We start from the raw sequence: 26,592 nt of genomic DNA on the forward strand, positions 1-26,592 counted from the left end.
TTACGTATGATGCAATTGAATTTTTAGAAATAATTAGAAATATTTTCTGTAATATTCCCTATGCTGCTCAGCATATCTCTTCTAGAAGGTGAAGTAATGGATTTATGGATCTTTGGAAGGAAATAAACCAGAGGAACTAAAGAGTGTCCCAGACATGAGAGCTTTCCTTCTTTGTTACTAATTATGTCATTGTCCACACACTCTTGAATAAATGACTGAAATGTTTATAGTAAGTATACAGTGGGATGAAATATCATTTATTATCAGTAAGTTGTCTATAACCTTGTCAAAAAGGATATCTGAATAAAGTAACAGTGCTGCTCCCTTAATGGAGGGCTTAATAAGAATTGACACATATATTCTCAGTTTTGGGTGACATTAGGACTTTGACTAATTATTTAATGACTAGACCTAAGCAGATATTATTCTCAAAATGTGTTAACACATTCTACCCATGCCAGTCTCTCAAATTCATTAATAAAAGCATCTTCGACTTGGGGACAGCCTATAGATTGTCTTTTCTTGACACTTTCCACAACAGTCTGTTCATTTACCCATTTATCAGGAAGAATACTAAATCTGCACCAATGTATGTAGTTCTATCACTGAATTTCATTGTTGCGTATTTTACATTGTAGGCATCAACAAAATACACACTACAAATAACACCTGAAAACTGTGTGATCAAGAATAGAGTCCAAAGTGGGCTGCATCAACGGTTCTGGAAGTATTGGCATTAATACCACTGCTACAGCTAACAACAACTCTAGCACTGGTAAAAGTACTAGTTGTGGTAACAGAAAACTAGCAATAGTAAAAGCAAAGGTGGGTCTGGCAATCTTACTAGTATCAAGAGCAATGATTCTAATAGTAGTACAAATAGAGGATCAAACAGTAACACTATGAGGGGCCGTAGTACACATTAGCACTGTTTGCTTCCGGTTAACTTTTTAAAAGTTGCGCCGGGCGCAAACAGTGATAATGCGCCCCATTATGGTGTATGCGCTGCCCCCATGGCAGCCGCGAACTGTTCCTGCCCCCAGGGCAGCACATTCAAGTGAAAACACAGAACAGCTGCTCCGTGTTTTCACAGTGCAGGCGGCACCCGCCTGCACTTTCAAAGGGGATTAGAGATCCCCTTGCAGGTGGGTGAAGTCCGTGACTGCATCTGCCTGCAAGGGGATGTCTGGGGGTCCATGGGACCCCCTTTACCCCCTGCAAAGGTCTGCTCTCAGGAGGCGCACTGACAGTGTGCCACCTTTATATGGCGCTCTGTCAGTGCGCCTCCTGAGGCTTCTTTGACTCTGCGCCCACATCTGTATTATGGCGCGGGTACAGAATCAAAGAAATGCCTTCATTCTGCCCGATTTCGGAAAACGGGAAGTGTACGAGACTGTTACTCTGAGATCATCGACCCGACTTCACAGAGCGGTGTCGTCCAACACGATTATTGGGAAAGAGACAACTGCTCTTCTAACATAGTGCATAAACATAGAGGAGCCCATTTGTAAGGCTCTTTCTGTGCCTTTGAAATGTTGATACATCTGGCTCTCAAAAGAACATTGCACCGAATTGAAGGGACTTCTGTAACAAATACTTTTATGTCCTGAAGATGGTCTGACGGACTAATCAGCCACAACGAAACGTCGGCTAAACACATCTATTTCCCCAGCATCTGTTGCTTTGTCGGAACTGTTCTGTTGTTTCAGATTCATTTCCTCCTTTAGACATTTGGAATAGATATTTACACCTATGATTTGCAGGCAGTTTTGTTGGTCCTCTATCATGGTGTTTAGTTGCATTTGAATGTACCCTTCGGAACTTTGTTCACATTAAAAATTGTGTACTTGAAAAAAGATATAACCGTGTCCAAGAATTTCAAGATATTGAATTTTTTTGTTTCTTGAATAATCACATTGATGTATTGATTTGTCAACTTTTGGTTACCAATTGGGGATCAACTTAGTTATAACTCTATGTACTAAATCCAACTAAGAACTACTAATGAAATCCCTTGAAGGCCTCTTTACCTACCAATAGTTCATTTGCATAGGGCACACCTCTATGCAAATGAGGGAACACCCTCCGAAGGTAGCTCTGGCGCTTTAAGTGTGCCAGTGCTATCGGTATTATAGAAGGGGACGCACAAGCGTCGGCGCCCCCTTCTATAAATCCAAAGTGCCCCGGGGGCGTGCAAAGCGGGCGTGAGCGCCCATTGCGCACCCGGGGCTCCTTCCGTAATATGGCCCCTGAAGGCTTCTGACTAGAAACAGTCATTATAGCAGCCATGAAACTAGTACAAGTACTACTCACAGGAGTAGCAGTATTGCTGATAGTCATATTGTGAACAAGGAGTACTTGTCGAGTGCTGGCGTGATGATCTTTCTGTGTATCTTAGGTTTCTGGTTTTGAAGACAATGTGGCTTCTCTTAGATGCCACTTTGCCAGCCTGTAACCTAACATGGAGCTGGAGAGTGTCCCTTTTAAGAATTTGCCAATTGAAAGAAAAAGCCTGAGGCATAAAAAGCCTCCAACCCATGGTTTAGGGATAGTAACTGCACAGATATAGTACCAAGAAGGTAAATCACGTAATGGCCAATTAACAACCAAAATTAAGAGGCCTAAGGTTTTGAATAACAGCCAACAGAAAATAATAGAAGGTATTGAAACAGGTAAAAGAATATTAATTCCAAAAACCAGGAGAAAACCAAAAGGATATGACTAGATGCGTTGAAGATGCAAATATCATTGTGGGCAGACTCTTTATATAAGTACAAAACAGGAAGTGCACTCCTTTGCAACCTTGAAAAGGAAGAACACCATATTGGATTGGAAAAGGTCTTTAGAGAAACAACCATAGGCAGCCTTAATGAATTGGGCAGTATAACTACCGGTCCCTGCCCTCTGCTTAGGATCACACTTTACGGAAACTTCTATTGGTGAACGGCCTTCCTTGATTTACTCTCCCCCTTGCCCCCTTTGCAGTAAGAAATAAATCCCTCACAAACCATTTCTGAAGGGGAATCGCCTTACGATGGTTCTGCAAATCTGCAGACTGTGAGGTTAGTAACCACCAGTGAATCCGAGTCCCAGCAGATCAAGCGTTTCCTATTAAGAACTACCCCTACTACAGAGCTCTAGAAAGTGAGACAGTAACATAATGGCACAATGAAAGGCAATGGATTTTCTATTATTTGCATGTCAAAAAGTCAAACCCGATTAGAAAAGCTAGGAATTGTCTACTGCTCCAAAATATCTGGCAGTTCTGTAGACCTAGATCAGGACTGTGGCTCAATCACATACGTATGTCAATACTGCAATGAATGGTTATTGGGTCTGAACTGGGGTGGCGAAGTGATCTAAAGAATGATGATGAATTCAACCCAGATCTGTGACTGGGGGTGAGTGTCTGAAAAGTTTCAGCACTCTGTCCAGCATCTCCTTGTGTTTGCTTTGTTCACCCTAAGTTGGCAGAGTATGCCCAGACATGGGTCCCTTGCTCAATTTGCCACTGGATTCAAGCTAGCCTGGCTGATGAGGGGTGTTACCCTGAAACTGTTCCCAGGATGCTTGTTTCCGGTCCAGGGAAGACCTGGCCTTTCAGTTCAGGCTGGATTGTTCCCATAAGGCCCAAGGTCAAGACTGATTTGCATATAGCTGGGTCAGAACTGGGGTGGCGAAGTGTGCTAAAGAATGATGATGGGTTCAACCCAGATCTGTGACGGGGTGAGTGTTGTGGAAATATGGATTTTTCTGGTCAGTTATGTCCCCTATCTTGGACCCCAACGGTTCTATGTACATGTCACAAGTACATGTATGTTCCCTCCAGTTCCAGTTATGAAGACGCAAATACATGTGCGTCCACCGTCAACATGTCCTCTGTCAAATCCGCCATGAATAGGCCGGATATTCCATTCTTAAGTACAAAAGGCCACCGGCTTTATGTGGTTCACTTATGCCATTTTACAGTCCAAGCAAGTAGGCCCTGATTCTGTCATCAAACTCTTCTTGCCTTCTGCCTCTGAAAGCTCCAGTCTGAGCCTGCATCTGTGACCATGAACTTTGTCTCATTCTCTGCGCGACTCACGAAGCCTGACATCAGCCTATTCTCTGCCAAGAACTGTATTTCACCTTCGAATTATCTGCTTCCCCCTCGGCCGATGCATTCCTGCCTAGTAGTTTAAGTAAACATTCTTCCAGCTAGCAAGCAAAAAGCCCGGTTTCTCTGTCTTAATACAAGTAATTCATAGCCCTGTTACTATGGAAGATTCCTGCCCTCGCATTTAGTGTAGACACTTAGACGCTTGTACACGCACGCACAGTCAGTATAGAATAGATTCTGTTCGAGAGTCCTTCCTTTGTGGATAACATAGTTCTTTAAACATAGGATGTTAGATATGATTTGGGATTAGGTTGACTTGACCCCCCAGACTTTTCGTCTCCACATGTAGAGCTAAATGTCAAGTTCCCTTCACCCCCTAGTTACACGTCAATCACACGTCATGCTGCTGCGCGCGCATCTATGCCAAATATTATCTTATAGATCCACCTATACATGACATCACAACCAATTATGTTCCTTTTTACTCCTTATTACACCCATTTTCGGTTACGTAGACAACTTGTCATTTTCCTTATCAATTGTTACGCCTATTGTATTCGCTTCATTGTAATGTATGTATTATAAAAGCCATTTCATGTCAATAATGTATGTACTTCACTTCCTGAACCTTCGTGGTGACGGAACTTGAGGCAACCGATTATAATCGAGTTAATGGAATAAAGCCCATTCCGAACCTCTAATACCACGGATTCTGCCTCTCATTTTACTGAGCTATTTTATTATGTTCCTGTATCAAATTCAGTCCCGGTAAAGGAAAATTATTTACCACATGAATGGCGCCCGAACAGGGACACTTTCTCATCTCACGCGCCGGCGGTGCGTTGCAGGCCCGGTCTCCTGCCACAGCTGGACGGACAATAACGCGTACCAGCAGGATTTCCTGTATCTCCCTCCGGTCAAGCGGGGGCGACTGAGACTGCGATCAACACCCAGACGAGGCGGTGAGAAGTGCGAAGTATCCCGACCAGAGCCTAGCTGAGAGAGCAAGATCCGAGGTATACAGAGGCCCACCAGTGTCTGAAGTCCCAAGTCGAGTCCAGTGTCCGACGAGTCGAGTCGAGTCCAGTCCGATTCAAGATCAAGTTACCGAGGCCTTCCGTTTCCGAAGCTACCCGGTGAGTACCATTGCTGGGGAGGCATTTCTGACGTGCACATAGGTTGTGCCGGTCAAGACGGGTTTGGGTACACAAATCCGGTCTGCACTGTTTTAGCAGTGTATCTGTACTGTTTAGCAGTATATCAAGTATTCCGAAGTGTCTAGTTATTGTCGAGAATTAAGCTTGGTGATTAGTTATGCAGACGATCATCATTGTTGTTTCAGTTAAAGGTTTAATGTTTAATGTTTAATATGTTTAAATACGTTCTGTATATCGTGGTATGAATGACTGTTCATTATCGTGTTTATTGTATTAAGTCTGTTCAAAATCAAGTATCGGGTCAGTTGGTCAAAATCAAGTGTAAGGTCAGTTCTCAACATGCCGCTCTTTTCGAAACTAAGACAGATCACTACAAGAAAAGGGGTACTCGAAGAAGCCGTTCCTATTCCTCCTAGGGACACCCCAGGGTACTTCATGTATCATAAGCATGGCTTAGATGCTATATTATTTCTTGATTTATGGGTAGACTACACCATGGAATTACCAGAAAGTCAGAGGTGGCCCACAGCGGGAACCTGGGATGCAGAGTGCATCATGAAAGTAGAAGAAGAGTTATGGAAAAGGAAAGTCAGACAGTCACAGAAAGATGCCATTGAATTATGGCGTAAAGAATCACATAGACGAACAGAAAAAGCACGTAGACAGGAAGAGAAGAGTAAAGAGAATTCCAATAAAGTTCAAGAAAATCTATTAATTGAGGAAGGAATCCGAGTGAAATCAGAACAAGTAGACAGACAAAGAAATGCCCTTATGAATGGTATGTATCCCCTTCTGGCCGAAGGATTACCTAAGGCTACTCCAGAGATACCGAAAGACTTGCCAACACCATTATTTCCAAAAAAGGTACATCCTAGGGGGCATCCTAGAACCGCAGAAGATGTTTTTCTGTCCTCATATTTAGATGACGCAGCTCCCGAGTATGCTAATTCCGCCCCACATAGACCGCATACCAGGGAGGTTCAACGCCAAGATCCGGCACCCGTATCTCTGCAGTCACAAGTTCTGGCAAGCACATCTGTTTCTACATCTGTTCCCACAGCTGCTTCTATAGCTGTGTCCACACCTATAGTTGCTGTATCACGTTCAACGAATCCTTTCACACCCGACACCCCAGATGGGGCTACGGGAGGTGCTACCAATATTTTTTCTACGCCGCCTAGAATAAATAAACTTACTTTTCAAGAGTCAGCACATTCACGTACACCCAAACTCATAAGTGCCCGTGCGCTTAAGGAACTTCTGATAGATTGTAGATATGACCCCGTGCCCGGTAAAGAGGACGAAATGACCCTAGCATCATTACGTATCAGACGAGCCGCAGTGTATTTAGGGAAGTTACCAGGAATGACTGCGCATCTAGATAATATATACCATTTTGTCCAGACAGGGCGAGATCCAGAATGTATTCACAGAGCTATGGAATACCAGAAAGTAGAGATACAGGGGGAACTGTTACGTTTCCTCATAAACTGTGTGATCAGAAATCAAGACCGACCGGGGGTAGACCCGGAAGCAATGCAAATTCTTACCCGATGGAGCCAGAATATATCAGAAGGGAGACATGATAAACAAAATTGTATAATAGCCATGTGCCGAAAGATCCGTAAAGAAATAGAACGCCTACACGAAGAGAGATTAGAGGTAGACGAGTTCGAACAAAGCGAGGAAGAAGGGTCAGGACCGCCCACAGGACAGTCAGAAACGATAGCCTATGTAGGTAAAAGAAGATCTTGTAATAGTACGAGATGTCTTATTGACCCGACACGCCCGATATGTCCAGACAATAACAGGGGTTTCCCAACACCCATAGTCCATATAAGGTCTAACGAGTATTCATTCCAAACAGCTGACAAGTTACTCCGAGAACGAAGGGGTTATCATTTCCTCGATTCCATGGATGAACAAGATTTAGCCAGGGCAGCTGTCCATTGGGTGGACAGTCCCGGAAAATATAGTGATGATACAGTAGTACGCACATTTTTGAATCTCACCCCAGATGAACAGAGGTTAGCTGGGATTTATATGATCCAACAACTCATTATACTATATCGGAGTCAACATTCAGATCCTGGTCCCTTACCCGACATATTGACTGAATTACTCACGAATAGATGGAGAGGTTCAGGTACTAAATTAATTAAAGAAATTCTAGAATCAAGAAAGCAATATATTCTTTTTGTATGTTCAGAACATGTCTCATTGCCCGTCAAGGAAAGAACTACGTATCACATAGATAGACAGAATCCCTTACGAGAAGTGCACCCAATAAAGGGCGAGGACAATCAGTTTAAACGTGTATTTGTATATACGCCCATATCGAAAATAGAATTGTTACAAATGAAGAAAGTGGTACCCAGTCATGACAAAGACCCAGCGGGTTTTCACCGAGAAATTAAAGACATGTTACTCATGGGAGAGTATACCTACCCCGACATTATGACAATATTAAAGGTATTGATGCCTGCTGGCATTTATGAGAAACTCAAGGAAAAAGAGTGGGAGGTAGGAGACCAAAAGATAGAATGGTCAGTATTAGAAGCAGAAGAAAAGGCCCGAACTGCAGGAGCAGGGCTTGGGGACAAAACTAAGGCATTACCAGGATTACTAGTACAGGTACTGCCGCGTTTATTAACTACGAAAAAGGAAGACTGGGGTACAATTTCAGCCTGTAAACAGAAGCAAGATGAGGACACTAGTGATTACTATGCCCGATTTGAAAAATGTTTTGGTATAAATAGTGGCATAAAAGCAAGTAGCGAATCATACCCACATCTGTTTGTAACAAAATTAGTAGAAAATGCCCTGCCCCCAGTAAAGAATAGAGTATTAAAATTCGAGAGTACCTGGCAAGGTAACACTCCATCACAAATGTTACAAATGTTACAATACCATCACAATAGAATTAGAGAGGAACAAGAACATGAACACAGACGCATGAAAGACACAAAAATGAAAATGTTAGTTTCCCAGACAGTTCCAGCTGAAGGACATAAAAAGGGTATGACACATTCCGATTCAGCCGGACCTGTAAAAGGGACATGCAATTATTGCAAAAAGCCAGGTCATTATGTACACGATTGTCCAGTTTTAAAACATAATATCGCCATAGGTAAAACACAAGAAAGATCACGGCCACTCAGACAAGATCAGAATGAACAAGGAGCTATGCAGCATGCCCAGGCCATGCCAGCCGCACAACAGCCAATACAGTTCGTGCCAGCTGCACCAGCGTTGCCTGTTGCTGCCACACAAACAACAACACGACAAATGTATCAGACCGCACAGTATGAATACCCTGAGTACCAGCGTTACGCATGAAAAAGCCTAGAGAGGGAAATTGACTTACCCCTTATCGAGATACCTGTAGATCAAGAAGGACCTTATGTACATAGTGAACTATTAGGCCAAGACAGAAAATTTTTACTCGACACAGGGGCAAGTCGAACAACAATAAAACGTAGTGAAGTTCCAGTGGCACCCCTCTCAGGCTCACAGAATATTTCCCTTGGTTTTTCAGGAAAGCCTATTGTTAATGAAGTGTCACAGCCTCTTCCACTTACGATAGGACCTTTGACTCGAACTACAGATTTGTTGCTTACTAAATCATGTCCAGAAAATCTATTAGGAATAAAAACGTTAAAAGCTCTAGGAGCCATAATATGTTGTTCTCCGGAAGGAGTAAGATTATTTTTACGTGATTTTAAAGGTCACTATGTATCTAGAGACATGGATCCCCGATTACAGACTTTACCCACACATCTATGGGCACAAGGCCCTACTGATGTTGGTTGCATGAATATTACACCATATCGAGTCACATTAAAGGCAGGAGTGGTGCTACCACGAATGCGACAATACAAGTTACCCCCAGATGCTGTAATGGCTTTACTGCAAATCATTGACGAGCTCATTGCCCAAGGAGTAGTTGTAGAAACAGACTCCAATATATGTAATTCACCGATAATTCCAATTCTTAAACGTACAGATCCAAAGGCCCCGCCAGTATATCGATTGGTTATTGATCTGCGCGAGTTAAACAAATGCATTGTGCCACAATTCCCTGTGGTCCCAGATATCTCGTCCTTGTTGACAGCCATTGATTCCGAAGCAACATTCTTTACTGTAATCGATCTCAAGAATGCCTTTTTCAGCGTCCCAATAGATCCGGAAAGCCAATATTTATTCGGATTTAGTTTAAATGGGCGTAGCTTTAAATTCACACGCGCACCTCAAGGATTTACAGAAAGCCCCAGCATCTATAGCCAAGCACTGAAACGAGAACTTGACAGTATCCACATGCCAGTTAACACTGCTCTGCTTCAATATGTCGATGATCTGCTGATCACTGCCCGAAGCGAACCTGAATGTGAAAAAGCATCACTGACAGTTTTACAATTTCTAGCCGAAAAGGGGCACAAGGTGTCCCCTTCTAAGCTGCAATTCTGTGTCCAGCGAGTTATTTATCTTGGACACTCGCTGTCCAAGGAGGGAAGGCAGCTTACACCAGACCGCATTCAGTTAATAGCTAACATGCCAATACCCAAGACACAAAAGGAGGTGCGGGCTTTCATAGGCCTCACTTCATACTGTAGACAGTGGATCCCGCAATATGCATTCCTAGCAAAACCACTCATTCAGTTGACAACACAGGAGGCAGCCACATCGACTGTTCTCCCTTGGACCCAGGAACATACGCAAGCTTTTGAAAGCCTAAAGAAAGCCTTATGTCAAGCACCCGTTTTAGCAACACCATGTTACAGAAAACAGTTTACACTCTTTGTTACAGAACGCGAAGGTACTGCTTTGTCAGTACTCACACAGGAACAAGCAGGAGCACACAAACCATGTGCTTATTTTTCTAGTACACTAGATCCCGTAGCTCAGGCTTTGCCTGCATGCCTAAAATCAGTAGCAGCGACAGCTTTAGCAATCAGACAAAGCGATGCCATAGTGTTAGGACATCCATTGACAGTTCAAGTACCACATGCAGTAGAGGTTCTTGTAAATAGAACGCAAACACAACACTTGACTATAGCACGACTTACAGGGTACGAACTTACATTGTTTCAGCCACACATAGAAATCAGACGCTGTAACACATTGAATCCTGCCACACTTTTGCCAGTAATCGGAACAGATCCACTAGCCCATGACTGTATTGAAGTTATTACTATAACGACGAAACCTAGACAAGACTTGACAGATGTTCCATTGTCAGATCCAGACCTGACATTGTATGTAGATGGTTCATGTATGAGAACAAGTACAGGAGAGTTAGTGGCCGCTTACGCAGTCACAACAGATACTGAAGTCATTGAAACTAATCGTATAAATACTTTGTCAGCTCAAACCGCAGAGCTCATCGCTCTGACACAAGCCTGTATTCAAGCCACAAGTAAAAAAGTCAACATATACACTGATTCACGTTATGCATTCGGAGTTGTACATGACTTCGGCGTGCTGTGGCGAGAGAGAGGTTATTTAACTTCCCACGGTGCCCACATTCAGCACGGACCCCTCATTCATGCCTTATTAGATGCAATACATCTACCTACTGCAATATCAATTATGAAATGTAAAGCTCATACGAAAGTTACTGATATCATTTCTCAAGGCAATGATCTAGCCGACAGAACAGCTAAACAGACTGCTCAAACTCAAACATCCGACATGACAAAGACAATAGTCCCGATGCCGACACATTGTATGACAGTTAAAGATCCTACTCTTGACGTAATTGACATACAGACACATGCTACACCAGACGAAATAAAGAAATGGACTGAATTAGGAGGGATCCAAACGGACCAAGGATGGATGATGAAAGAAAAGTCTGTATGGTTCCTTCCTGATTCAATGGTCCAAGTTATAGTTAACACTATACATAGTCCAGCACATCTAGGAGAAAAAGCTATGCTAGACAGCATTCAACACATTTGGTTCAATAAACATTTACGAGCTGCAGCCAAACAAAAAGTCCGTACCTGTATGATCTGTTGCCAGTTCAACCCAGGAAAAAGTGTTCCCGTAGAACAAGGTGGATTTCATCCTCCTGATCACCCTTTTGAGGTCCTCCAGATGGATTATATCCAGATGGAACGATGTCGAGGATTCAAGTATGTTCTCGTAGTTGTCTGCGCTCTGTCCCGTTGGACGGAGGCATACCCGGTTTCAGATTACACTGCCCCGACTACTGCCAAACAGTTAGTTCGAGAATTCTTCCCACGCTACGGTTTACCACGTGTTGTCTACTCAGATAACGGCCAGCCGTTCTCATCCGAATTAATGAAACATGTTTCACTTCTGCTAGGATATCAGTGGAAATTCCACTGTGTCCGACACCCCGAGGCAGCAGGTCTCGTAGAAAGACATAATCAGATCCTGAAAATTAGATTGTCAAAAATATGCAGAGAGAAAGGTGTCGACTGGATAGTAGCATTACCAGTTGCACTCTTTTACATGAGAATGGTAGCACACTCTCGAACAGGGCTATCCCCGTATGAGGTGATCTTCGGCAGACCACCAAATATGTGGGGGACGCCTGTACCACGCAAAATAACTGATATTGACTGTAATATGCTGACAGATTACTTGGCTTCCTTGATGTCTGCACTACAATCTTGTCGTTCACAGGTAGCTGCAGCATTTCCCGACAACACTGAGGTGAAACCCCATGACGTAGTTCCGGGTGATTTTGTGTTTGTGAAAAACTTCGACCGAAAGACTCAGCTGGAGCCCAGGTGGAAGACACCCAAGTTGGTTCTGCTGACCACAAGAACAGCCGTGAAGATCGAGGGCCGCAAGGGCTGGATTCATTCAAGTCATATCAAGAAATTTCATGGACTATCCTCGGATATAGACATTGTGCCCTGCACTCCCTCACAGACTGATTCAAAACTTCCTTTGGTGGAAAAAACTGAAAGCGAACTCTACAAAGTTAAGTTGAGGCCTAGGACGTCAGACGATTTGATTGTTTAAGTCCTCTCCTAGGTGAAGCGGTTGAATCTGTCTCTGACATGTATCCTCTAGACCTGAATCATGAACAGTCGCGAAAAACGATGAAACGACAGGCGTATTGTAAATCACTGCGTAGCCATTGTATAGTGACATTATTAATTTTGTTTTCCTTAAGTCTTTTAATAATTATTACCAGTATGTTGTTGCACATATATTACCCTATTGCCAGAAATGTTCACAATGTTATTGCAGAACATTCTTTTAGTGACTTACCCCCGCATGAATTGTCCTATAGACTTGCGCTGCGCAATAACACTTTCATTAGTATGTTACATCATTCCCATCAGACTAGTAATGCAACTAATTGTTGGGTGTGTGGCCGACTCCCTCCCTATCAGAATTATGAAGGAGTCTTGCCTTTCTTTCCACACCCATTTACACATAATGGCTCCTGTGGAGCATGGTTTAGTTTAATCAATTCCATAGACTCAGACACAGCAGTTTACCAAGATCAGTGGGTATGGGGAAACCTAAACCTAGTTTTACTCAAGGTCTGCTACCCTGACAAGGAGGGTCGCCCCAAAAGAACAGGAACTGATCTAGAAAATGAAGTATATGGATTAGGTAATTTTACACCTAATCTCATGATCCTAAATGTCGTATCCGAAGTTGAACTAGTCTTACCCACCATGTCAGTATTCCCAGCAAAAGGTGAATTGTGTGTAAGAAAGGTTGGTTCCATACATATGGGCCATAGTAAATGCACTACTATCGTAGAATTCAGTGATCAAGGCAAATCTTCATTTAGAGCTTATCGCCACTCCTACTTTATATGTGGTCAGACTGCATATATGCGTCTACCTCTAGATTGGGATGGTACCTGCTACATTGCATTCCTTTTGCCACCTGTTTTCCTAGCTCCTCCTGATTATTATAGAAATATTCATTTAGTACACAATTGAGAGCGGAGAGATCTCCCAATTGTCGATTATACTGAGACGGCATGGGACAAGTATGTAGATTTCAATAAAGGCATCTTTCCCTATATAGGTACTGTTACCAATAGTAAGCTGATACGTAGATTAACTAGAACCCTTGAAGCAGTAGTGAATGAAACTATTTCCGCCTTCGGCAATTTAACAGAAGAGCAGTCTGCTATGCGGATTGTTGTACTTCAAAATCGTCTTGTCCTTGACGTCATCCTGGCTGATAGAGGCGGAGCTTGTAGGGTCATCGGATCAAGCTGCTGCGTATTCATACCAGAAAATTCGCCATCTGTATATAAAGCTATAACTCGCCTCCACAAGATTGTAAGCCAGATACACCAGAATCCAGGCACCTGGACTTGGTCCAGTTGGTTTTGGAGTGTGATATCAGCCTGGGGATGGAGAGTTCTATCCTTCCTAGGTATTGGCCTTCTCATACTATTCAGTTGCTGTCTATGTCTCCAATGTGGACCAGCGATTTGTGGTCTGTGTGCCACATCGTGTATTCCACCACCAAGATTTCATTCAAGATTCCGGAAGAAGAAAGAAGAACAAATGATGCTATATGAACAGATCAATGGATTAATGAAGATTGATATCTCTTAACGGGCAAGTAGGGGACAAGGAGGGAATGTGGAAATATGGATTTTTCTGGTCAGTTATGTCCCCTATCTTGGACCCCAACGGTTCTATGTACATGTCACAAGTACATGTATGTTCCCTCCAGTTCCAGTTATGAAGACGCAAATACATGTGCGTCCACCGTCAACATGTCCTCTGTCAAATCCGCCATGAATAGGCCGGATATTCCATTCTTAAGTACAAAAGGCCACCGGCTTTATGTGGTTCACTTATGCCATTTTACAGTCCAAGCAAGTAGGCCCTGATTCTGTCATCAAACTCTTCTTGCCTTCTGCCTCTGAAAGCTCCAGTCTGAGCCTGCATCTGTGACCATGAACTTTGTCTCATTCTCTGCGCGGCTCACGAAGCCTGACATCAGCCTATTCTCTGCCAAGAACTGTATTTCACCTTCGAATTATCTGCTTCCCCCTCGGCCGATGCATTCCTGCCTAGTAGTTTAAGTAAACATTCTTCCAGCTAGCAAGCAAAAAGCCCGGTTTCTCTGTCTTAATACAAGTAATTCATAGCCCTGTTACTATGGAAGATTCCTGCCCTCGCATTTAGTGTAGACACTTAGACGCTTGTACACGCACGCACAGTCAGTATAGAATAGATTCTGTTCGAGAGTCCTTCCTTTGTGGATAACATAGTTCTTTAAACATAGGATGTTAGATATGATTTGGGATTAGGTTGACTTGACCCCCCAGACTTTTCGTCTCCACATGTAGAGCTAAATGTCAAGTTCCCTTCACCCCCTAGTTACACGTCAATCACACGTCATGCTGCTGCGCGCGCATCTATGCCAAATATTATCTTATAGATCCACCTATACATGACATCACAACCAATTATGTTCCTTTTTACTCCTTATTACACCCATTTTCGGTTACGTAGACAACTTGTCATTTTCCTTATCAATTGTTACGCCTATTGTATTCGCTTCATTGTAATGTATGTATTATAAAAGCCATTTCATGTCAATAATGTATGTACTTCACTTCCTGAACCTTCGTGGTGACGGAACTTGAGGCAACCGATTATAATCGAGTTAATGGAATAAAGCCCATTCCGAACCTCTAATACCACGGATTCTGCCTCTCATTTTACTGAGCTATTTTATTATGTTCCTGTATCAAATTCAGTCCCGGTAAAGGAAAATTATTTACCACAGTGTTTGAAAAGTTTCAGCACTCCGTCCATCATCTCCTTGTGTTTGCTTTGTTCGCCCTAAGTTGGCAGGGCATGCCCAGATGTGGGTCCTTTGCTCACTTTGCCACTGGATTCAAGCTAGCCTGGCTCATGAGGGGTGTTACCCTGAAACTGTTCCCAGGATGCTTGTTTCTGGTCCAGGGAAGACCTGGCCTTTCAGTTCTGGCTGGATAGTTCCCATAAGGCACAAGGTCAAGACTGATTTGCATATAGGTGGTTCAGAACTGGGGTGGCGAAGTGTGCTAAAGAATGATGATGGGTTCAACACAGATCTGTGATGGGGGTGAGTGTTTGAAAAGTTTCAGCACTCCGGCCATCATCTCCTTGTGTTTGCTTTTTTCGCCCTAAGTTGGCAGGGCATGCCCAGATGTGGGTCCCATGCTCACTTTGCAACTGGATTCAAGCTAGCCTGGCTGAAGAGGGCTGTTAGCCCGAAACCGGTCCCAGGATACTTGTTTCCAGTCCAGGGAAGACCTGACCTTTCAGTTCAGGCTGGACTGTTCCCATGAGGCACAGGGTCAAGACTGATTTGCATATCGCTGTGTCTGAACTGGGGTGGCAAAGTGAGCTAAGGAATGATGATGGATTCAACCCAGATCTGTGACTGGGAGTGAGTGTCTGAAATGTTTCAGCACTCCATCCAGCATCTCCTTGTGTTGGATCAGGATCTCCGACAGAACTATGTTGATTCAAGACACTACAGTGATAGAACCGGTGGGGTCTGCAGCTAAGGCCTGAGTTCCCCTTATAGATTTGTGTGTGCCTATTGTTTTTTAATACGTGGAGATTTGCATCTGAAGGCTCGGTTGCATCTTTGTTGGGCCTGAAATATTAGGTACCATGTTTGGAATCTGTTTATAGGAAGAATGCATAATTTTCAGATCTTGCATCCCTCAAGTCACTGCTCTGTGCACCTTTCATATTGTTCATGGAGATAAATGTTGATTAGCTGTACTGGTTATCACTTCATTGATATTTAGGTTATTGTCTTCTCTACTCCCCTACTATGCCTGTCTTGTACCAGTGCGCTGCCAGCAAGAGATTGAGCAGGTGGTGGGATGGGACCGCCTTCCTTGCTGGGATGATCGGCTCAAGATGCCCTATGTCGAAGCCACTATCAATGAAATCCTGCGCTTCGGTAACATCGCGCCTACTGGGATTTTCAGAGCAACTACCAAGGACACCACTCTCCGCGGATACTACCTTGCCAAAGTGAGTACCCAGAAAATCCCTAAGGTTAAACTATAGCTCAGGAAATGTAAAGCACTTACTTAATCCTGGAATGCACAGTTATGTCTTAGTGAAACTGGATTGTGCACTTTCATTCCCATCACTAACATACTGCACGGGCCTATGTCTTAGGGATGTTGATCAGTTCACGTTAGTACTCACTGTCATAGGATTTTGCACAATGACAGCACTGAGTTTGAACCATCACGTAAGTCCAGCTTCATAGGATCTGTCATGGGTAAACACCACTGCACAACTGCATAGTGCACAAATGGCAGAGTCTGGATTGCAGAGGGAAATGCCACCTTAGTAGGACTGTGTAAAAGTATGCACTATCTCCTCACATTTATTCTGTAGAAAAAAGTATATAGGATAAAGTAACTGAAGAGTTCTTATCACAATACTGTGATTCATATAATTTTTAGGCCATTTAGAGGCACAAGGAAGCAGCACATGCATTTGCAACGTCTTTGACTTGCTATACCTTTAAAATGCACATGTGGGGATACTGGGATGAAATGGGTAAACCATATAATAATTCCACATTTGTAAAGCGCAAACCTATCACCCTTAAGGGCATTCCAGGCGCTGGGGGCTGTTGGGGAGATTAAGTGAGCTATTGCCCAAAGTCACTTGATGCTGAGCTCAGCTGAGCTGCCGCCGGGGTTGGAACCGTGAGCCTCGCACTCCAGAGTCAGCTGCTCTGGCCTCTGTGTCACACCTCTCCCGATATCTATAATTATTAGATTCCGTATAAAAACTCATTCATAGGTACCCCCCCTCATTAAGCAGCATAATAAAAGAAAAACATCAGTGATGTATAAAACAAACAACATTGTGGAAATGTGGACCATTAGGCTTGTGGTTCACTAAAGGTGTTTACAATGAGCATTCTATGGTGATTGTGTGCCAGAGGACTTCTGGCAATCATAGTAGTTGATTATGATTTAAAACATTTTTTTTTTCCATTCCGGAGTCTCTTTCAGCAGTCTGACAGGGCTGTATTTATGTCATGGATTCACCCAGTAGGGCACTAGCCTTTCATAGGTACCCAGGCACTGGCCATTCACCGGGACATTCCGAAGCTGGAATACCATGCTCATCCAAATGAATCTGGTGAGATAGCAAACATTTGGCCTGATTTCCAAACTGCATTTTGCAGTATGTAAAGTAGAGCTACAGAAGTTCTGTTTTCTACTATAAAATGCAATTCACAAACCTACAAGTATAAATCTCCACCTCCCCTATCTATGGTGAGATCCTCACACTTGTAAGTTTTCTACTTAGTAGTAAATGTGAAAAGGACAAGAGGAGTGGTTCGAAAAAGGGGCATGCTTACTACGAAATGGCAGGCGTTTAGTGAGGAGTAAGGAGGGGGTCAGAAAGTGTTTTGAATGGGTTTAATGGGGGACATGTGAGGGACATGTACCCACCCACAAAAGAGTAAGTCCTATTCAGAAACTGCACTTCTAAAGTTGCTATAGCCAAAAAGGACCGAAAACAATAGTATATGTACTCCAATTTGTAGCTGGAGTAAGTGACCACATGTGGCGAGGCACTTGTACTGCTACAACCTCCCATAGAAAATTATGGAAAATAATGGCAGTACGAACTTAAAATACAATAGAGGTAAGAACTTAAAATACAACATGATAGCAAATAATATTAAATTAAATTATATAAACTAGTTACATTTTTGAAAATAATTTCTAATGCATAATATAAAATAGATTGTTTTGAAAAAACATTTTAAGTTTATTTAATGTATTAAAAAGAATTGCATTTTAAATTAAAAATAGGTTAATAGTGTTAAAAATATGACATTAATATATATTAACATTTAACATAAAAATATTTGTAAACATTTTTTTCAAGTATAAGAAACTTTTTTACTTTTCCCAACACTTTACCAAAGGGATATCTCTGCCTTCAGGGTGGAGATTTTGCAAATGGTATTCAACTTTAATAAACTTATGGCAAAGTCTAGCAAAAAGTAAAAGTTTTTATTAAACTTGAAAGAAATAGAAAAAATATTTAGGTTAAATATTCACGTAAATTAATTTTATCTATTTACTTTAATTTTAGTACAAGATAATAAAATACTACAGCACTACTATCCTACTTTTAAATATATTATCTAATTAGATTAAATATATTACATTAACATTATTTTTTAAGATTCAGTAACGATAAATCTAATCTAAACTAAAATGTTTATTTATTATGTCTTAAAAAGGTTGTGTAAAATTTATGTAAAATAATTCACTCAACAAATTTAAATGAAAGTTACATTTATTTTTAATAAAACAGTTATTAAAATATTTTTTCCTGACATTTGTAATTTTTAATTATTGAAATGTGTCGCTATGACAGTGTATGGTAGTGTGGTTTGGGGTTACAAGGAATACAATGAAGTTCAAGGAGTAGAAAACAAACACCTACGTAAACTCTTAGCTGCTCCTTCTAGCATTCCAGCGTTCATGGTACATGAGGAATTAAGGCAGGGATACATTACAGACAATATTGCTGCAGCACCCTTGATATGGTGGCTAAAAATTTGGTCTAGAGATAAGCCAAACCTAAACCAAATTATTCTAGAGGACTGCATGATGTTAGACAGAGTTGCAGACATTCCCTGGCTAAAATATGTCTCCCGGCAGCTTTCAGCCCTCGGGCAACCAGAGCTATTTAATCAACCAAGAAAGCTGCACCCTGAAGACATGAAAGCTATAAAAACACAATATTTAACAAGGAGACAACTGGATAGGGAAGTAAATGAATTAAAAAAACCTACATGTAGACATTTTATGATTATAAGTCCTGGAAATTTAAATCAACCCTTTTGGTCTTTTGTTAATAATCTGCATCATCGCTTTCTTTAATCTAGATTCAGATTTAATTGTATCCACTGGTCCCTAACTGTACCTAAGGGTTTTACAAAGTTAGGAACCCTGCAACCGTGTGCCTGAGATAATGTTTCTGACTAAGACCTGCTGCACTTTGTTTTTTTGTGGTTTTTATACTGAGCTGTGAGCTAAATATATTCCACCACTTTTTAGAGATTGTTATTTTGCACAAGTAAGACCAGCACTGATTTATTTACAAATGCTTTCTTCTCCACTCATTTGTTATGGGGTTGCAAGTTTCTTATCAGGGGCAATTCATAAGAGGAAAAATCTGGTTTGATAACAGTAATGACTTGGGCCTATCTGAATATGTTTCTTTTAATACTAACATTTTAACTGTGCTTTTAATTATATCCGTATAAAATGTATGTGTTCTATTATGGGAAATTTACTTTTATGGCCAGAACGTGGCCGAATAATATATTACCTACTGGTGGTCGCCAGTAGGTAGTTATAGTTAGGACCTTTTATCCATAGGAAAAGCGGTTTTTGATTTGCCAATATCTTTGGTGCCGTTTGACGAATCTTCGCAAAATTTTCGAAACTGGTGGGGCGCTCCGGTCAGCTCCTGTTGGGGTAATTCGTCAAGCGAAGGCTGAAACAAAAGAGGGGTCCCAAAGCGTGTTTTCCCCATGATAATTTCCATAGGAATTTTTGGAACAGGTTATCTGCCCGAACTGCTGAACAAAATTACACCAAACGTGGCAAAAAGGTAGCTCTTGGTTCAGAAAGCACCCTTTTTTTTAAAATGGTGTAAATCCGTTCAGTAGTTCCTGGGAAATTCAAAAAAGAAAAAATATCAATATCTGAGCACCGAGTAGGAGTTGAGACTAATCCCGAGCACAAGATTCATTCTAATTGGCTGCCAACACTCCAAACCAGGAAGTGTTGGCAGCCATCAAAAGGTTAAAAAAAAGGTTAAAAATGAAAAACAGGGTGCAGGGTAGAAACACAAGGACCTGCCGAGAAAATTTTAAAAAACGAAGCGTGGTGTTCCAGACTTCGTTTCTTTGAGCCCCCAGGTGGGCCAGGTCCCTTGGGAAATTATATGCGGGGGCCCAATGTAATCATTGCAGCCAGACTAATGTAAATAAAGCTTGGACATTGGGAAGTGCCGCTACATCTGACAGGAGCTTCCAAATCTGAGAGGCCACCACTCCACATCTAACAGGAGCCTTTCAATTTAAGGGTACGTACACATCAGAGAGATTCTTGCTGTAGCATAGGAGTGGTGCAGTCTGAGTGGTTGGGCACTCCGGAGCCTAGCAGTGGTTGGGTCCAGAGCCACATCGGAATGCAATGAGGAGGGGTCATACATACCTAACGCAAAGAAGAAAAATGCAGGGGACCATTCTGGGTGAGAGGTGAGGATCGCTGAGGGGCGGGGTGCAGCGGCAGCATGCAGTGCTTTGATGCATCGGATCTCTTGATAGCAGCACCTGGGAGGGCAGCGACAGCCCGTTTATAAGGGCTGCATCATCTCTGCTTTCGGGACCTGCCCGCTCTGTTTCCATTAATAGTAATACCCACTATGATTGAGTCTGTATGATGCATGCGCTTGAGAACGGGTGCCGACTGATGCTGCCTTGTATTATCTTTTCAGGAATGTGCCTTGTGCTTTTGTTCCCTTTGTTTTATAAAGCGTAGATGTGTTGTCTGCCTTTATGTATGATTAATTCTCCGATGCGCACATGACCCCTGAAGATGGACGATCCTCAGGGTTCCTTTGGTGCGCCTTGCCCTGAATCTGCGTCACTCGGAGCTACAGTTCTACCCATTACTATCCCGGGAGGGAATTAAAATTATTATTGAGTAGACAGTACTGTGCCCTCGCTTAGCAGACCCATTTAAAAAAAAAAAAGGCTGCTTCTTTTTTAGCCTAAAGCAGCCACTGGAGGAATCTCTGCCCGATTTCCTCCCCTCACCCGAAGGTACTCCAGGACCAACTTCCTCTCCTTTCTATCTAGTATTCCATAGCAGACTTGCACCTCTCTCCCCAAGGCAGCCCCAAGAAAAATAAACTTCATTTGCAAAGCTCTGTCAGAAACCTCCCTAAGATAGCCTGGCTGACTTTCTCCATCTCTCCTGGAAGCAGCCATTGACACCCCCACCCCCTTCTCCCTTAAAAAGCATCTCCTGGCAGACTTTCATCCTCGCTCCCTATTGCAGCCTCTGGCACACTTGCCCCCTCCTCCTTTCCAAAGAAGCCACGGCAGTCTCCCGCTGCAGTTCACTGCACGAACCCCCTCACAACCTCTTTTACAGGCAGCCCGTACACAAAGCAAACTCTTAATATACTACACAAGTAGCCCCGGCAGTCTTCTGCCGTTGTTCCCATTAAAAATATATTTTTTTAAACGTGTAGATTCTACCCCTCTGCCAAACCCGCCCTGGTGCTGTCAGCAGCTGTACAAAAGCCAGCACATGAGCACACTCTCTATCCTGTGGCAGCCATCCCTATTTTACACACTTTACCACGCTCCCCTGAGGGCGCTACTGTTAGAGTCTCACAGGATGCAACTCTCCTTGCCCCCGCCATCAATTAGAGGAGCTACCCTCGAGGGCCGCCATACGAGGGCCAGGCTCTGTCACAGGAGACTGCTGGTGGGAGCATTAGTGAGGGTGATAGAAAGGTGGATTGTAGCTTTAATGTAATCAGCTGCAACTAAAACTGCCAAACACGCTTAATGACTTAATCCCCATCTGCATGGGTTCGGAAGTCTGCGCGCACTTATTTACCCCCGTGCATTGGAATTTCATCCGGTTCCGCATGTCGGCGAGTTAATGCGCCTGCTGCACAGAAGGGTGTATCATTTCCCCATCGTATTTGAATCCAGGTGAGACCAAGTCGGCGTTTTATCTTAGTCGTTTGTGTTTGTTGTGGAAGGAAGAATGCGTGAACAGGTATTGGGGCATGAGTAGGGTGACCAGATTGTGCGACCCAAAAAAAGGGACATTTTGCAAAAATAGAGGAAGGACTACAAATTTACATCAATAAAGTGGCAAGAATGACAGCCCTCATCCCCATAGAAACAGAGAAGAGGCACTAAGAAAATAAATAATGGGGTTTTGACAATATTGATGATATCCGCAGATCCGAGCACAAGTTCTTGAGGGATCTGGTGATGCTCCCTAGTAACACCCCACTAATCCCCTTAATGTTTGATATGGGTAGACGGCCCCTCAGGGATATTGCTAAGCTGCACCCATTGCTTTTCTGAGCACGCTTAATGCGTACCCCTGAGCTTGTAAATTATGCCGATGTCCTGACTGAGGTGCTTAATTTGGATGTGGTGCATAGGGTCAAGTGGATATCTAATGTCAGAAAGACGCTGACACAGCTGGGTCTTTCGGAAACATGGGACACTCAAGTCCCACCCAGCAAGTCAGAGCTCAAGTATATTTATTGGAACTAGCTTGACTCTAATGATCTGAGCAAACCAAATTTGGGGAGATTAACAGATGAATTGTTTAGTCAAAAGCAGTCAGAGCCTTAGAGCCTTAGCTGGATATTATCCAGGTCCCACGTGATAGGCTGCTATATACCCAATTTAGGTTCGGCACACTCCCAGTTCACACAACAACATCCAAAAGGCGCTCACACAAACATCAAAACGAAGGCTGTGCCTGTTGCAGACCTCCGTTGGAGAGCGTCTCCCATGTTTTGTTAGCCTGCCCAGCTTATTCCATTGCCAGGTCTAAATGGATAAAACCAGTTTGCAAATCCATGGGTCGCCCTGCGTATTCTTAAAACGGATCCACGTATGCTTTTTACTTGTGGGGTGGCCACATTTTTGAGTTGCGCCTGGATTATTAGATACAAAGCCTTGAAGGGCTCTTATATGCAGTGTGACAAGCAATAATGGCAGTTCCTCCTCTACCTCTCTGTAAAGTCTTTAAATACCCATATCCTACATAATACTGTTTGGTGGTGTTTTAATGCTTCCTCCTCCATTGTTTTATATATTCCTGTTTTTATAATTCTTAAAATTCACTTAGGACTTATTATCCTTTACTAGTATCCTTTGTTTTTTATACAATCTCTTATGTACTTACCAACTTAAAAATCCAGTTTAATCATGTTTTAACTACTAGTGATCGAATAAAGCATATTTGATTTGATTTGAAATAAATAAAATGTAATTTTTAAAACCAGCATCATACCTGTTAATTAAATTGCTTACTCATAACAGCTGCTTACTAGCCCTGCTTTGAGACACCTAACCAAAATCTCCTGGGACAACTGTTGAAAAACCTGGATCGTCCGGACAAATCGGGGACGCCTGGTCACCCTAGGCCTGAGGTGATTCAGAGAGTGGCGCGTGGGACACCTGGATCCAAGAACTTGTGGCAAGGGAGATTTTTGTTGTCTCAGCCTCAAGGTGGCAATGATGACGCACAGAGCAGGAGTTAGGGGACAAAGCAGTGGCTATTTCAGGCGTGCTCATCACTTGTCTATCCTTTTTGCACGTAGAAGCCTATCCCTGTGCAGGAGCGACCCTAGATCTAAATGTAAAATATTCAACCTAAATCTACTTCCAAGTCATATGTTTACCACTATATAAAACCATAATTCCTAAATAAATGTCTCAAAGGTTTCTTTTTTTCTTTTTTTAAGTAAGGGTTTCCGGCGATTTTTAAGTGCTTCTGATTTTGGCAGACATGGAATCTGGGGCATAGTAAAAATAGGTACTTCAATCAGCATCACCAGTTACGAACGTATTGGAAAACAGGGATTTTAACCCTGGTTTGCTGGCTTCTCAGCCAAAAACATAACCACTAGTCCACATCTCATGTCAAGTGGGGTACGCAGAAAAAAATATTGTCGGACAACTGTTGATAGGCAGAGGGACTCAGAAGATAGGAATCTTTTCAAATAAGGAAGAGTCTATTAATTTGCCCTTTGCCTATTTGATTCCAGTCCTAATAGACATAGTAGAGCTACTGTCTAAGCCCACTCTAGTTACTGTGTATACATACCAATTTGCAGGGTTGTAAGTGGAGCGGGTCCCCCCTGGTCTACGACCCGTCAGTAATTGAAAACTGAATTTGAAATGGGTCCCTAATAAGACGTCATTAATGTTACTGTTACAAAACAGATCGATTTCGCAACAATAACTTTAAAAATAATTAAGGTAAGGTAATTAAAGAGGATGTTGCCTTAAGGCTAGAGTGGTCGACCTTGATGCTGGGGAACTGGGTTTGAGTCTCTGCAACGATGCTCAACATCCTGTGATTCTGGGCAAATCACTTAATCTCACTTAATCTCCCCGTGCCTAACAAAAATGAATGTGTCCTCATGTAACAAAACTGGTGCTCCTGTAAAGCGCTCTGATACCCGATGTCTCGGATCTAGTTTGCGCTATATAAAACTCTAAAAAATACAAAAAAATGCTTCCACGACCTGTGAGTGCATCCTGGTTTGTGCTCGCAGGAGAAAAAATTGGAGTACCAACCTGCACACCTGTGGTGCAAAGTGTAAACAAAATGTGCTAATGTGATCAGTTTATTCCAAGCGTGCTGCTGTGTGCTTAAGGTCCAGCCTAAATTGACCTGTGATACTACAGTGTAAAAATGAGGTGCGGAAATATCCGTACCTGACACTCAGCGCACTGTTGTGGTGTCCCTAAGGCTTCTTCCAAATGATATAATAGTACAGTCAATAAACAATGTTTTTCATTTGAACAACAAAATAATCATTTAATTCATTGTATTCTTTTTGTGAATTACACCACTTTCTTCAGTGTCTTTTTGTCAAACAAAGCATGATTTTCAATGCAGACTGAGAATAAATGTAGTTCATGTAAAAATAATGTATTCAATATCAATTGTTTGAACATTCTAACATATTTAAACAGAGACCCAATGCATTTCGGGTACAATCTTTCATCAGGGGCATAACATTGCAAAGTCATGAATTTCTATGCATGTGATTCCATATCTTTTCTTGTAGCCACCGACTGGAACAAATGAAACAAGTAAAAACCAATATGATCAGAATACCACACCATATCCGTTCTTGCTGGCACTATCACATGTGCATGGTGAATTGAGGAACCTTATAACCAAGGCTAGGTAAGCGTGAAAAAGAGAAATGAAGAAACCGGAAACGTGCAGGAACTAAAGCACCCTGGAGCCAGGGTTATGTCGAAGTAAAAGGAAAAGTGAAGGAACGTGCTGGCAACGACGACATTGAGCCTCCTCATCGTGAATACAGAAACAAATCATAAAGTCTTAAAGTGTGAGCGTAAAACGTAAGAAGAGACCAACTAGCCCGTTTGAAGAAAGTCGGTTAATAAGAGTCTGTGCGTGACATTACAAATGTTATTTGAGACATGCTCACCCGCTAAAAACGGTTAAAACAGGTTAAACACTGAAACCTGTGTGCTCCTTAACTCAAGATTTACCTAGTGCCATTTTCGTGCCTATAAATAAGTCCTTCCACTATCTGTCTTGAAGGGATGACGCGGTAAGACTGTGTCCGTGTACCCTTCAGTGCGTGTTACTTCCTGTGTGAGCAAGGAACAATACCTAATATAATGAAAAGAAATCGTATCATGAAAGATACTAGGAATGGAACAGACTGAAATGGTAAACAAGTTTACCTGTGCTACTGATACCGCGACAAATCTTTCTGGAGCGGACTTGACTAACAAACGTAATCTGTGAACAAGAGACACCAACAGTCATAAACCGCTGCACGGCAACTAAGAGACACCTAAATCTACGGCATCATCCATTTCTCTCGCTTACCGAATATTAAGGAAGCTCTGGCTTGAAAAAGTTCTGGGTCGGACTTGACTGTTGAAAGTAATCTATAACAAGAGATATCAGCAATCATGAAACACTCAAATGGCGACCGAAAAACCACATTAGTCTCCAGCATCAAAACATCTTTTCAGCTTACCGTGAGTTAATAAGGCTCCGACATGAATAAGAATCTCCGATTTAGCCGAGTTACTGAACCTCAAAAATGGCAATGTTTAAATGCGTATGTGACGTCTCTACGCGTCACCTGATCTTAGCGCATGCCTAATGTGCTAAAAGGAATCCTCCTTTGTGAGGCCTAGTTTGAAGGAACTTTATCGACAACCGTCTCGGCATGCGTGAGGTTCTCATCAAAACTATAACTGTTATCCACAACACTAGCCAAGCACATAGCAGACGTCCATATCAAAGATAATCAACTGCAATGAAGAACGTATTCTGACCAGTGAAATGCTATACTTACGAATAGTGAGAAAGAGTAAAAATATCTCCGCATGCGTGAAATCTACCGTCCTAACAATAATCCAATATGCAAACCTATGATGCATCCCAGTGAAGGTTTTACAGGGAACGAATAAGAAAAGTGTGTACAAAAAGTGCTGCAATAACTGAAAATAGATCACACAGTTCGTGGA

The 26,592-nt window shown here is 42.4% G+C and overlaps 1 protein-coding gene across 1 annotated transcript in view; it reads left to right on the forward strand.

The window, feature by feature from the left end:
* LOC146772837 (cytochrome P450 2D17-like) overlaps positions 1-26,592 on the forward strand; it is a 191,946-nt gene that overhangs the window by 143,652 nt on the left and 21,702 nt on the right. Inside the window, exon 7 of the mRNA XM_085637807.1 lies at positions 16,078-16,265. Coding sequence (XP_085493933.1) covers positions 16,078-16,265 — 188 coding nt within the window. The remainder of the gene's footprint in view (positions 1-16,077; positions 16,266-26,592) is intronic.

This window comes from Triturus cristatus, chromosome 12, assembly GCF_964204655.1.
Source record: "Triturus cristatus chromosome 12, aTriCri1.1, whole genome shotgun sequence".
NCBI lineage: Eukaryota > Metazoa > Chordata > Amphibia > Caudata > Salamandridae > Triturus > Triturus cristatus.